Genomic DNA, 14349 nt, shown 5'->3' with positions numbered 1-14349 from the left:
CGTTCAGAAACTTTAATATGTAATTAGATTTTATTTGCGTACAGAGACTGTTTCTAATATTTGACTCCATAAAGTTTTACATGACAGTTTCGGCCCTTTATTTCTGACGATTAATAATACATAAAATAACATAAGTCAAACTAAGAGGTCCGTGAACCATGTTATAATACACTCGTGTCTTTGGTCATATGTGAGAAAACCGAAAGTTTTCGAACAGTTTCAATATGCGTCCTTAAATTTAAAGCCATCGGAAAATCTCGAAAAACTTAAGCCTTTTTATTGAAAATAGGCTTGATGGGGAAATTATCTAAGAAATATTGGTTTTCTTTGTTTTTTACTTAAAATGTTACGGGCTTTATAAGTGAACGTCATATAACTAAAGCTATCATTTTAATTTAATAGCAAGTTTTTATATGTTTTGAGTCGTCGCAGCTCGTATCAAACCGAATAGGCGGGAGCTTGAATGTGATTGGCTGTTGCTAAGATACGTACAAGATTGACAAGGCACCGTCTTCCGGTTTGCTTGCTATGTGTGCGCAGACGTTGTTAGCCACGGGAGCCACAATGGCGTTTGTAGTCTCCTTCAGATAGGGCTGTGGATGATACTAAATCCACTAGCATCGCCCTAACTAAAGGCCTGGTTGATTTCCAGAGCCATTGATAATAAACTGGAACAATTATTGCACACTTAAATACTATGATTTCGAATCATTACTTACTTTAAAGGGGTAAAACTTACATTAAAGGGAACATGTAAACAGAGCCAACCGGGTCAAGTTTTCAGTTTGTTCGAGAAGCAGGCGTCTTTTATTGAAGACATTTGCTTGTTTCTGAAAGCTGAGACCGTAAATCTGTGGAATAAAACACCTTTACTTAACTTGGCACCGGACAAGGACAGCTTTCACAAAGGGATTTTTTTTCTTTTTTACGAGTCAGCTTTCTTGCTGCCGACCATTAGCTAGCCGTGCTAGCTACGTTCAGACGGAGACGAACACCACAATGCTCCTATGTTTGGTTTGGACCTTTTTCGTTCACTAATTGAAGGTGCAGAATTCGTGGCACTGGAAAACAACCTCGACATCCTTTTTGCCTTGACGAAGCAAGTTGGTGACCTTAAGGAATGAATTGGCGCTAAGGAGGACTGGACTTGAGCGGCCTGGACGAGTGTGTATGTCTTGAGCTGTTAATTTCTTTTCTTTCATTTTGTTGTTTGATATAGCATCAGTCTTTTGTGGCTTTTGGAGACGCTACTATTCTGTGAATGTATTGCCTGGATCACCGAGGCCCGGTAACAGCAGAGACCCCGGCGTGAGGTATGCCTGGGTCGGAGCGACATCATGGGACCAAGAGGAAGCCGGATTTTAGCAGCGGTGTGTTACACCAGCCCCAAGGCCCTGCCCATACCTCTGAGGAAGACATGACGAGCAAAGACGGTAAGCTGCAGTTCAAATCTTCCATGACTTCCTCCTCGTCTGCAAAACGTAAGCGGCATAAATCAACCAAACATAATCGGGAGTCATCGGCGGCTTTGAGGACCGAAGGTTTTACCCTCGGCGATACGGCGCCTCCTGGTGTCAATACGGTGAAGCCTCTGGTGGAGTACGATGATATCAGCTCGGACTCGGACACTTTCTCAGATCCACCGTCCTCCAGACCTTCTGATAGAGGGGGCGTGGACCGATTTGATCCATCACCGGAGTACGATCGAGAAGAATTAGAAGTAGACAGACAAATTGAGAGTAGAGAAGAAAGGCCACCCCGAAAGAAGTCCAAGGACCCGAATAAAGTTAGGGACCCTGGAAATGGGGAGCATGGGTACAAAAAGAGGAGCAGCAAAGATCAGGAGAAAGGGAGCTCCTTGAAGAGCAGAGATAAGACCACTGCCTTAGGTTCCTCATCCAGACAGCAGCTCCAGGCAGAAGGGGACTTCAAACGTGTGGATCCATCCATGCTCTCAGCCCAGGTGCAGCCTGCAGCCAGTGTGGGCAGCACCACTTCCTCCACATCCTCATCCCGCAGCAAGGAGAGCGGGCGCTCCGGGAAGGGCCGCAAAGACAAACAGCGCAGAGAAGGCAGAGGAGATGGAAGCCACACTTCTTCTCAGAGGAGCCGCACAGACAGGACCCACCGCCGGTCCTCCAAGAGTCACAAGTCAAGCCCCAAAGGCAAGTCTTCAAGTAGAGGTAGTTCTCGCAGGAAAGGAGTGGGCTCTGCTCTGTCACCCAGTCCCCGAAGAAGACCTGGCAGTGAGAGCCCACTAGGCGGTAACTACGGACAACAGGGAGAAGACAGTTATTCCAGGAGAAGAATGGTTCAGCAAAGCCCCAGTCCCACCAGGGACATGTCCCGGCGCAGCAGACAAAGATCTGACAGCCCTTATGGTAGTAGACATAGGTCCTCCAGCTATGAGAGGGACAGCAGCCCTTACTCCAGAAGGCGCTCCATCAGCCCCTACGGTACCCGGAGGTCCTCCAGCACCAGCCCGTTGTCTCGGTAAGTCAAAACGTCACTTTTAAAGACCCACTCTGATCATCTTTTGGCCATTTTTAGCCACAAAAAAAAAAACGGTGTAGTTGTAAGCAGGATTGTTGGTGTGGAGCAACCACCCCTCCCCCTTGTCATCATCCATAAATGAGAGTTCTCTGTTTACACGCTCTCCTGGTATCTTACAGGCCCTCACACCCCCAACCTAACATTACAATTTTGAGCTGGATGCCAGTTCAGACGAGGAAAACTAAGTCGTACGTGGATTTAGTCAGAAGCGTTAGCGTATTTTCTATGACACAAATACAATCCTCCTGATTCACAGGAATTTGGACAAAGAATTGGTCAAATGCAGTTTTAAGCTTTTTTTCCCCCCTTAATATATGTCCATCATCAGATGAATGCCACAAGAACGTGTCACAAACCGCCCCGCAAAACACATGTTTTTTATGGGAGTAGGGTCTTTAAAGTCCTGCTGCTAATAAATGCTGACTCTGGTTTTTGCAGAGAAGGAAAGCAGTCGGAACAGTGGAAGGAGTTGGGCTTTAAATTAACCCCTTTTTGTCTGCCAATGGTCATAGACTGTAGGCATTGGTCCACACCCTAAAATCTGTTCCTCTGTCAAAGACAAGTTTTTGATCACAATCTGGAGATGCCACATTTTAAAGCATATATTCAATAATTAGTGTTGAGGCCAGATAACATTCTGTGTTTTTTTTTTTTTTGAGGCTGAAAGAGTAAGTTCTTTGCTGGTCTAAGGAATTTTATAGCATGAGCTCATCTAGACCTTCACTTGCCTCGTCCAAGTTATTCCTGAAGTGGATTATTTGGATTTTACTTTAGATGGTCATCTTTATGACCTCCATTGGATTTATTTCTGGAAATAAAGTGAGAAAGGTTGTTAAAACTGTCTATAAATGTTCTTGTGTTTTTTCTTGTAATTTTTTTAATTATTTACCCTTTTGTGCTGCTTAGGCGCTCTGGCCGCTCCAGAAGTCGAACCCCCCTGCATTACTCTTCATCTTGCCGCTCCTCTTCCCGCTCTAGAAGTAAAAGGCACACCTCCTCTGGTTTAGGCGGGGGAAGCTCCCACACCGGCCGGCCAGCGAGTCGCTCTCCCCCATCTTCCCGTCTGCCCCCCAACTCTAGTTTGGGCGCAGAGCTTAGTCGAAGGAAAAAGGAGCGCCAGGCTGCTGAGGCGGCCGCTCGTGCCAGCGCCCCCGCCAATGCGTGCCCGCTCCCGTTGATGCGAAAAGCCGGAGTCGCCCCGTCATCACGGCCTGCGAAAGCCGAGGCCCCACAGCTGGAAAAGGAGTCGGCAGCTGCAGAAAGTCAGCTTCCGGCATCTGCACAGCTTTCCACTGATGCTGAGGAACACGCCGCTACTCTACCCGCTTCCTCTGCCGCCTTACCGACACCACCTCCTCCTGAGCCCTCCCCTCCTGTCCCGCCCGGCCCAACGACTCAGCCGCCATTGCCACCACCACCGGCAGAGTCGGCCGCTCAGCCTCCAACAAACCCTCCACCTCAACCCAAATCTCCGGCGCCGATTCCCACACGCAGCCCGGCTCGACAGCAACCCCTTCACAAAACATCAACGCTGCCCCCCCTGCCTTTACCGCCTGCACTGCTGGGAAATACTCAGGACAGGTTCGGCTGGGTCTTTATCTTTAAAAAATTGATTATTTCTGTTTTGTTACTCAAAGAAATTGAGACAATTAGTAGTTTAGCAGGTTTTAAGAAATATGGTTTGATGTTACATAAATAGAAATACTTCAGGGACCGTAGGAACATTCAGTATATTTGAGTTCCAGTCTATCTTTAGCGACTCACACATTGCTCTAACACTTAAGGTTGATTCATTTTTGTCTCTTCTTAGTCCAAAGAAGTCCACCCCTCCTCAGAGACTTTCACGAAAAGACAGAGAACTTCGCAGCCGCCCATCCATCATCGACCTTCCTCTGCCCCCGACCCTGGCAGGAGGGGAGTCTTCCCCACCACAGTCCCCTGTTCGCCAGCCTCCTCCACTGTTACCCCAAATGACCCTCAAGAAGAGACCAAAGTCAGGATCTTTCTCTTTGCACCCATTTGCTGCCATTCTGTCGCTGATTAGACATAGATTAACGTGTCGCTTTTCTTTAACACTCCCGTCCAGGATATGTTGCCCTCGATATGGCGAGCGTAAACACAACCTGAGTGACTGGGGCAAACGCTGTGTAGATAAATTTGACATTATTGGGATCATAGGAGAAGGCACCTACGGCCAAGTGTACAAGGCAAAGGATAAAGACACAGGTGAGGAGGTGTGGCCTTGCTGCCACCACTCTGCAAACCTCAAATTTGACATAAGGAGGGGATGACTAATGCAACGCTCTCTTCCCAGGCGAGTTGGTTGCTTTGAAGAAAGTGCGCTTGGACAATGAAAAGGAAGGATTCCCCATCACAGCCATAAGAGAGATCAAGATCTTACGGCAGCTGAAGCACCGCAGTGTTGTCAACATGAAGGAGATTGTCACGGACAAGCAGGATGCACTTGACTTTAAAAAGGATAAAGGTAAGTTCCTGTTGTTTCACCAGTCATCAGTTATTTCACATTCAGTTTAAAACTCTCCTCCTTAAAGGGGTTTTGAGTTTTTATTTTTGTTAATATAAATGATGTTTTGGCTGCTTTGTCAGGTTAAAGCCAAATGAATCCATATTTTTCTCTGGGTTGACATTTCAAACCTTTGATTCCATTAGTGTTTAAATGCTAAATGAACAAATCTTTATCAATATAGTACTTCCCAACACAGTCAGGGTGCCAAATGCTTTACAATAAAAGGAAGATCAAAACACAATAGCATAATATCATAATCAAATGCATAAGACAGCTAAATAAACAAGTAAAAGACAGCGGGGAACAGCTGGAAGAGTCACATATCATAGATGTGTCCTCAACTTGCACTATTTTGTGTCAGACAGAAGTTAAATCCTGATATACTTGCTCTAGTTTTAGAAGTTCAATATTAAGTGCAATTCAAAGATTTTGTTCAAATTTAGAGATCCGTGAAATATAAAAGAACTGTTGAAATTTCACATAAAGCAGCTTCAAAAAAGAAAGAAAAACAAGGTGAAGAACCGGTTTTACCAAATGCTTTTCCATCTGAATCTGGAATTTCCTCCCAGTTTTCTGCAGGGCCTTTATACTACTCAAAACACTGAAGTTACTGAACTTTAGTAATTAGCCTTCTAATTAAAATGCTTTGTTTTAAGATTCTATTTTACCTTTCCCATTGTAACAGCAGGAAAAACTGTTTGTTTACAAAGGCGTATAGTGTCAACAGTACTCAACGGTTGCTGACGGCAACCAGACTCGTCAGGGTAACTGATACGTCTGTAAATACTCTCAGTATTTTTTCTTTTATTTTTGAAATAAATTGAAAAGTTTTCAATAGTCTGACTCTTTAAGGAAATGGTTTGAATCTTTCAGTTAGCTCGAAAAATGCAAGAAATTATAAAGTCTTTTATTTTATTTTTTCACAAACCGATTACAAATTTGTACAAATTGAATAAATCTTCAATGTGTTCACTAAGATCCGACTGCTAAGACAAAATAGACCTTTGTACAGAGTTTATGAGTAATAAAAAGTACAAGCAGTGCTTGCAAACTGCTAAAAATGCCGTGTTCGGTTGATTTATTGTTGCAGTTATTCACAGTTCAAATTAATCTTTTACAATTCATTTCACCAAGCTTATTAAAAACCCTAAGGCTACTTTTTAATCTTGGTGGTTCTGTAAAAATGACTTTTTTTTACAGATTTGGTTTAAAAAAATTAACTTTTGTGGTAAAGTGGATTTGACTTGGAGGAGCCAAACAAAAAACATATTTTTGCAGAACTCTTTTAAAGTGTTTTTTCTTCCATTGTTTTTGTAGATAACATAATCGTCTTTATTACTTCAAGTTGCTGTCATTGTCTCCCCCTTATGCCCAACGAACTTTAGCTTTTTGAACATATTTTATACTCTTATTAAAAACACATTAACTGGGTTAAATAATAAAACTGTTCTGAAGCACCGCCCCCACTTGCCTGTTAAACACTTTTAGGAACTTTTTTTTTAAATTTGTCACCTTTCTAGCATCTTTGTTGTAAATGTGCACAACGTCTTGTGGATCTTCCTCTCTAGGTGCTTTTTACTTGGTCTTCGAGTACATGGACCATGACCTGATGGGCCTGCTGGAGTCTGGCCTGGTGCAGTTCTCCCATGAGCATGTTCGCAGCTTCATGCGCCAGCTGATGGAGGGCCTGGACTACTGCCACAAGAACAATTTTCTGCACAGAGATATCAAATGCTCCAACATCCTGCTGAACAACAGGTCAGACAGAACAACACACCTCAGAGTGTTGCTGACGGTTGTAATCCAATTTAAAGTGACTGCAAATGAGCACATGTTTAAAAGTATTGATGGTTTCAATTATTAGATTTAAAAATAATTGGAATATAACATTAATATTAAACTCCAGAGGAACATCTCAACTTTTCTTTAAAAACGTTGGGGAGAAATAATTGGATCTGCTTAAGCATCTGAGTAGCCCGTCTTTTGTTTTTAATCTCTGTCACTTCTTTGCGCTTGTGTGTTTTAGAGGTCAGATCAAGCTGGCTGACTTTGGTTTGGCTCGACTTTACAATTCAGAGGAAAGGTAGGGTCATTATTTTTATTCTGATTTTTGTCCAAATGGGTTCTATATCCAAGCTTTAAAAACTGTTTTATGCAGCCTGTCCACTAGATGGAGCCATTTCATAGCAGATAACCAATTTCAGATGAATTTTAACTGCGGACTGAATTCATTCTACCATTCTCATACTCCCTCCTGTAGTCGGCCGTACACTAATAAAGTAATCACACTATGGTACCGCCCCCCTGAACTTCTGCTGGGGGAGGAGAGGTACAGCCCAGCCATTGATGTTTGGAGCTGTGGGTGAGTCTGACTTTGTTCTGATGACTTTTCTTTCCATTTCTGGTCCTGGCTGATAAATATGGTTTATACAAAAATGTGCAAACATCTAAAATGTTTACATTTGAATTCAATATTATCAACATTTGACAAGCGGTATATTAGACCGAAATGTTTTTCTTAACCAAGAATTTTCTGTCAAAATGAAAAAAAGTATTATTTGACATGAACTCTTTAGAAATGAAAATCTACATATATATCTTTTTCTCATTCTTTTAATGTTTTATTTTATTATTATTATTTTTTAGTAAAGTGCTTTTTTACAACCTGGTTGTATGTCTTAATAAAAGAATTGTGTACAAACCAGATCTGTAAAAAAAAAAGTGCTACAAAAGCCCAAAAACAAATTTTAAAGATGCTTTAATTTAAACTGACAAGAACACTGTTTGTTTGTAGGATAATTTCTTATTGTATTGTTGTTTAATATATGATTTAGTTTAACTTCTTTAAAGGGAATGACACAATAAAGTCCACTTATTTGAGCAGGTTTTTATCTGCTTTATTTTAGAATTTAAATTTTCTATTTTCCTGTTAATTGAAACATAGTGAAGTGAATCCTTAATTTTCTTCTCTTCTTATCTTAGTAGTTAAATCGAACTCTGACTTCATTTGGATGTTGGTTTTCATGGTTTAGGTGCATCCTTGGAGAACTTTTCACCAAGAAGCCCATCTTCCAGGCGAACCAGGAACTTCTACAGCTGGAGCTCATCAGGTGAGGTGGTCTCCCCCAACACACAACCAAATGCTATTTGTAAGCTCATATCGGTTATACATGGTTTACTCTGGGATAAGTTGTTCTGCTTTGCTAACTCACCCTTTTTCACGATAAATGTGAATAAAATAAATGTACAGTAGCTTTTGGTGACTGTTGCCTAAAAACAGAATCTCCTCTTGCTTTGTAGCCGTCTGTGTGGAAGTCCCTGTCCTGCAGTTTGGCCAGATGTGATTAAGCTTCCTCTTTTCAACACCATGAAACCCAAAAAGCAGTACAGACGGCGACTACGAGAGGAGTTTGCCTTGTATGTATCTGTTTTTTTCCACTATTGTGGTCTTCTTTGTGAGTGCTTCTGTAGGTTTAATGTCTCTTCTCTGCATTTAGTTTACCTACTCCTGCTCTGGACCTGCTGGACCGAATGCTGACCCTGGACCCCGCACGCCGTTGCACATCAGAGCAAGCTCTCACCAGTGACTTCCTGTGTGACGTGGAGCCCAGCAAGATGCCTCCACCCGAGTCAGTAGTCGCAGAGCTTTGTGTTCGGGCAAAAGATTTGCTCCGTCTTGCAGTTTCAGGGAAACGGTTGTTGCTTCTGTTCGAGGAGCTTCGCTCTTCAGAGTTGACCTCTGACCCTTCCTCTCTGTTCAGCCTCCCGCATCACCAGGACTGCCACGAGCTGTGGAGCAAGAAGAGGAGGCGTGCACGGCAGAGCGCGGTAACCGAGGATGTGCCTGTGCCCAAAGTGCCCCGTAAAGATGTGACTGGGACCTCGGGTGGGGAAAACAGTCGATCTCAAAGCAGCCCGGCTCCCCCACCCCCTCCCCCAGCAAAACCCCCCTCCACAGCCAACTTGGAAAATGAGCTGTCAGGTAACGGATGCAATTCAAGGGATTTCAATTTGCAGTTCAGTATTTTGCCTTTAAAGATCCTTTTTTGATCTGTTTTCAAAGCCTTGAATTATGAGTATGCGGTTTTAGCCTAAATCAAAATACCTGCAGAGCAGCAGTAGTTCATTAGAAATTCACCTCTGAGTTGTGGGCAGGACTGTTGATGTGGAATAACCCTTCCTTCCCCTCCCCATTGCTGAGAGCCCTCTGTTTACCCGCTAGCTTTAAGCATTAGCAGTGCAAAAAAAAAAGGTGAGCAATGTTGGAGCTTTGCAGCCCCACAGCTTTGAGCCAGATGCCAGCTCAGAACATGGATCTTGTCGTCTGCATCAGAATGGAGCAGAGCAGGGGGCTTGTTTTCCACGTCACAAATAAGCTCTTGTTAAAACATTTTTTGTCTGCTCCTGATTTACAACACTTTGAATAAAGAAATACTCAGAAATGCAATTTTGAGCTTAATTTTCGTTATATATGTTCTCCAAGAACGTGTCTAAACCAACATTTTATTGGAGTGAGTTTTTACAAGTTAGAACCTGAAGTCCCCTGGTGTCTAATTTCTGCATTTTCCTTTATTCCTTCTTGGAACAAACAAAACAATTTCTTGGTTATGTTTTGATTTCTCATATGTGTTCAGGTCTGGGAGCGGCTGCAGAGCAGTTGAATCAAACCGAGTTGGCCGTGCTGCTGAACCTCCTCCAGGGCCAAACGGATCTCAGCGTGAACCAGGTGGCCCAGCTCCTCAACCCCTCCAACCCAGAGAACCTCAGCCAGCTGTTGTCCACTCTTGGTGAGGCCTCCGACCAGCAGGGGGCCCCGGAGGAACAGGCCCAGCCTGCATCGGTGCCCCAGCCTCCTGAGCCACCCCCTGAGCCTCAGGAAGTCTCACCAACGCCTGGAGAACCCTCCTCCCTCAGCCAGGAGGAGCAGGCCAACCTGCTGGCTCTCATTTTGGGGCAAATCATAAAACCACAAAATGAGGAACAAGGAGATGAGAGCAATGGCGTTCGGGCAGAAGAAGCGCTGTCGCGCGGTTCGTCCACTTCTACTACTGATTGCAAGGGCAAGTCTGGGTTTAGTCTCTAAAAGCAACAAATATCCAGAAAAAATGAATTTTATTCATATGTTCTAGTAAGTTAATTAAAATAGACTTTCAGACGAAATACACAAATGAAGCTGCCAGCCCCGTCGTTCATCTGCCTGTCCTTTGTCCCTGACAAAAAAAAATTACCCAGCATTCCCCTTAAAGCAGCTCCTAAATAATTAACCAAAATAATAATAATCTGGCGTGTCGGGTGTCATGTGACCCTGGTGACAGGTAAAGGTTTGGTTCACATGCTTCACTGTAGATGTCAATAAACCAGAGAACATGTTCTTCATTTGTACAAAAGCAAAGATTTCTCTGTTTTTTCCCCACAATTCCCATCACCTTTTCACAGTCTGTTCCATTTCCTTATTTTGTTCCTTCTTCACTTTTATTTTGCATATAAAGCAGGTGTCAAAGAGTTCTTCAGAGAAAGAGATGTTGCTTTAAACAGTCTGTAATGTCAGTCTTTTTATGAAGAAAGTCAAATAAATTATCAAGTGAAAATAAATGTTTTTGAATCTTTAGATCTCACCTGCATGTGTTTCTTTTAAATTTTATTTTTTTTCTTCAACTCTTATTTTTCTTTTTTTCTTCTGTTCACTAGATTAGCTTTTAAAAACAAATGTGTGTGATGCTGCTGACACTGGATTGGTGACACTGGTGGGTAAATTCACCTTTAGCTGCTTTAGACTTGGACTTTGAAATATGAATGTCTCCTTAAACATTCCTGCATTTGTAACGCATACCTTTAGAAAAAAAGTTTTCTCTTTTTGTTGAAAAATCATTTGTTCACTGTAGTTTATCCAAACACAAACATGAAGTCTCAGTATTAGAAAGTGCTCTTAGTTGTGTTCTCCCCCTTGTGGTGAAAGTAGGAAGTTCAACTATGCTGCGTTAAGAAAAAAAAGCATGAATTTTCTAATCAAAATACTTCATCACAAGTTTTCCTTTTTGTCTAATTGTCTTTTTTGTTTGTGCTTTACTTCAGAAGACGGTGTGTCGTCAAAGCTGAAACAATTTTCCGTCAACCAGCTGCCTCCACCTGGTGAACAACGTCCACCGTCTCCACCCGGGCCGCCCCCGTCAGCTTCCATCTTCGGGAACTCGTCTGATGCCGAGGCGCAGCCCAGCCAGGACTTCAGCCCGGCCGTGGCAGCTGCCCTGCTTCAGCTCATTTCTCAGCAGGACTCAGAAGCTGGGACCCCCAAGCCAAAAGAAGACCCTTCCCCTGCTGGGGACGCTCTAGCCCGGAGGCAAGGCCCTCTTCTCTGGGCTGCGGACTCTCCGCCCAAACCCCCACCTGCAGCTGAGGCCCCAGCAGGACTGGTGACTGCTGCTCCCACCTCTGCAGCGCAGTTTCCCAAGGACCAGGACCTCCGCTTTTCTCATGGAGCTGCTCGCTGACCCACCATCCTGAGGACGAGGAACGCTTGATCATCCTGGGACATCCTGGTCTGAGGGGGAAAGGCAGCCGAAGAGCGCAGAGGAGCTGACAGTGATTCTCTGGACCAGGTGCAGGTAGAGAATCCAATGATTGAAAATGAATGTGTGCCTGAAAGAGGGTTTTTCCTGAAATCCCTCAGCAGTCGTGTGGTTCGTTTTTTTCAAGCCGTGAAAAAAAAAGGACAAACATCTGAAAGTCTTTGCGCGAATGAAATAAAGCTTTGGGATGCAGCCATCGCACCGTTCTGAAAGCAACCGTCATCCTCTTATCTCTGAAGTCAATGATTGTCGTGTGCGCTGCAGCGCTCCCATCTAACAGCGCTTTTCAGAAGAAACCTTTCAGCCAAAACCTCCGCGCTCGCTTCCGTTCGTTTCCCGCCTTGTGATCGTTGTGACCTCAGTGACCCCTGAATGATCTCAGCCTTGCAGGGAATTTTTTTGTTTGTTTGTTTGTTTTCAAGAGTAAAGGCTGTGAAATTCTCTCCTTCATCCAGTGGAAGTGCGACTCGGCCCACTTGAGGGATACCGTTGGCACATGCACCCAACTTTTGTGTTAACGCAAGCTTGTTAAATAGAAAAAAAAAGAATTGAACTACGTCTTGAAGATGAGCAGCACCCTAATGCACATGCTTTTCTGCCACATAACCTATAGTACAAAAACTGATTGTTCCAGATGGACCCTGAAAGCCTCGACTAATATATCTGCCCCTCATCTAATTTTTGCAAAAGTTTTCTTTTTTATTACATAAATAAAATTATAAATTGCTATAACAACTTATGCTAAATCATTCTGTTTCCTCCTATTTTTTGCTTTCGGAAAAAAAAAAAAAGAAGAAAAGAAATTGGAAGCCTAGAACCGTTTCTGTAAAAAGAGAATTTTGTAATGTGTTTTCTTGGTTCCGTTGATTAAAGGAAGTGATGCGACCGACCGACCGGCTGGTTTTTCCTGCTCTTTCTGGATGTTTTGGTGCGAAGCAGCCACTAGATGGTGGGCATTGCCTCCCGCTCAGCTAGAACAGGCAGTAAGTCAGTTCAGACTTTACTGTCCTTCAGCAGACTGTTTGAGAGGAAAAGGCCCCAAAAGCAGATGCAGAACATCTTAGATCATCAGAATTACAGTTTGTTCTGCTTTTATCCAGAGTTTTTTTAAGGAAATTGTTGTACATGATAAAAAATATGTAACGTTTTAAAACTTAATTTATAGATAAAAATTTTCTCTTTTAGGAGAACCGTGAAATCCAATTGAAGTGTGTGTTTGTGTGGTGGATTGGTTTCACCCAGACCAGCTCCTCACTTGGCAGCTGCACAGAGCCGCTTACCCCTCTGGCCCAACGAGCAGCTGAGCCCTCCGGGTACCATAGAGGAGGCGATGGGAGGCTCACCTGCCCTGCAGCACGGGCCCAGCTTGAACAAGATGAGCCGCGCGTGCGTTCTGTTTAATGCCTCTGCCCGCCGGGACGGGGAATGATGGCGAATGCGCCCGCAGGGACACTGAAGAAGTGGCGGGCAAACGGCGATGCCAAGTCACAGAGACTACACGCATAAATCAGGCTGAGGAGTGACGAGAGGGCGGCTGTGTCATCAGTCAGAAAAGCACCCTATGGGGGGGAATGCCTGTAAATGTGCCACGCTGCCAGTCGGTACGTGCCACAGCAGGGACAGGCGGCGGCTTCAAAACAAGCCTCCATTTTGGATCGAACGATGACTGACAGTCTGTTTCAGTCAGCTGATGCCAAATCCTATGAAAGAAATTACATTTTTGATTTGATTTCTTTTCTACTGTACTATTTTCTTTTTCTAAAAACAAAGCACAAATCTGCGTCTGATCCTGCAGACCAGCAGGAAGACAAAAGAGGGAATCTTTCAGCTGTCAGTCTGTCTTTTAGATCACAGATTCCCTAACGGGGTTGCCCTAAGGTGATCTGCGTACTTTGCAGTGGGTTCACATAATCGCATCCTTATTTGATAAATCGATAACCTCATTTGTTGCCTCAGAAACATGTGAGGACTTAGCATCGGTCAGCACGTACGGTAGCAGCCAAGAACCCCAAAATACAAGAGGAGGGACTCAAAGATTCCTTCATTCTGGACTCTTAGCCAAAAAACAAAAGGAAGCAAGTTTCTTGAATATCTTGCGTGTCAGCAGATCCCCTTTGATTCTTCACAGTTGAGAACAAAACAACAAACTGGAAGATTTTTAAGCAGAGAAAAACAAATTGTAACGTACAACAGGGGGGGGCACTTATATGATGAAAGCAATTGCTGGGATTCTGCAGTTCTAGTAAAAAATAATAATAAAAAAAAAAAGTTGAGACTGTGATTTTGTGTGATCCTGCGGTCCGATTCCCTCAGAGGGAAGAATGAACTGAGACTGATTGTTGCCAAGAAACGTAAAGCCGTTCCATTCAGCGTTCTGATTTTAAAAGCACAGGTGTCAATCAAAACCAAACTGTTTACAGTTCTCTGACACTCTGAAAGAGAACTTTTTAAAACATCCGTTTTCTTACAAATCTTCATTCCAGATGATGTGAGAATTGTCTAAAATTAATTTTAAAATAGATGTTAACTGCATTATTGCAACCTTAGTAAAAAAAAAAATATATATATATATATATAATAAATCATACTAATGGTGGATATAGATTTAAGGGGTATAACGATTAATCAACAGAATCGATGGATCAATTTATATTCATATTATCCAACCATATCAATCTGTCTGATCGAACTGATCTATAGCAT

At 43.3% G+C, this 14349-nt stretch overlaps 1 protein-coding gene across 4 annotated transcripts; it reads left to right on the top strand.

The window, feature by feature from the left end:
* The first annotated feature begins 423 nt into the window (after positions 1-423).
* LOC101169207 (cyclin-dependent kinase 12) lies at positions 424-13712 on the top strand. 4 transcript variants are annotated; one of them, XR_002290663.2, is made up of 15 exons: positions 429-2493; positions 3460-4134; positions 4364-4546; positions 4640-4779; positions 4868-5038; positions 6649-6838; positions 7107-7163; positions 7341-7442; positions 8113-8190; positions 8381-8497; positions 8578-8709; positions 8842-9062; positions 9715-10110; positions 10769-10824; positions 11153-12623. XR_002290663.2 is itself a non-coding variant. In XM_020705129.2 (14 exons), the coding sequence occupies exons 1-14, from the start codon at positions 1316-1318 to the stop codon at positions 11566-11568; spliced, it is 4053 nt and encodes a 1350-aa protein (XP_020560788.1). In that variant the 5' UTR covers positions 424-1315; the 3' UTR covers positions 11569-13712. The 4 variants fall into 4 exon arrangements, 3 of the variants coding, with proteins under 3 accessions (XP_020560788.1, XP_020560787.1, XP_011476237.1); XM_020705129.2 differs by lacking the exon at positions 10769-10824 and having other exon boundaries at positions 424-2493; positions 11156-13712; XM_020705128.2 differs by lacking the exon at positions 10769-10824 and having other exon boundaries at positions 424-2493; positions 11153-13712.
* Positions 13713-14349: the final 637 nt, after the last annotated feature.

This window comes from Oryzias latipes, chromosome 8 (genome assembly GCF_002234675.1).
Source record: "Oryzias latipes chromosome 8, ASM223467v1".
NCBI classification, from domain to species: domain Eukaryota; kingdom Metazoa; phylum Chordata; class Actinopteri; order Beloniformes; family Adrianichthyidae; genus Oryzias; species Oryzias latipes.
Note: the sequence above shows the minus strand (reverse complement) of the source record. Positions and strands in the feature narration are given on the sequence as shown.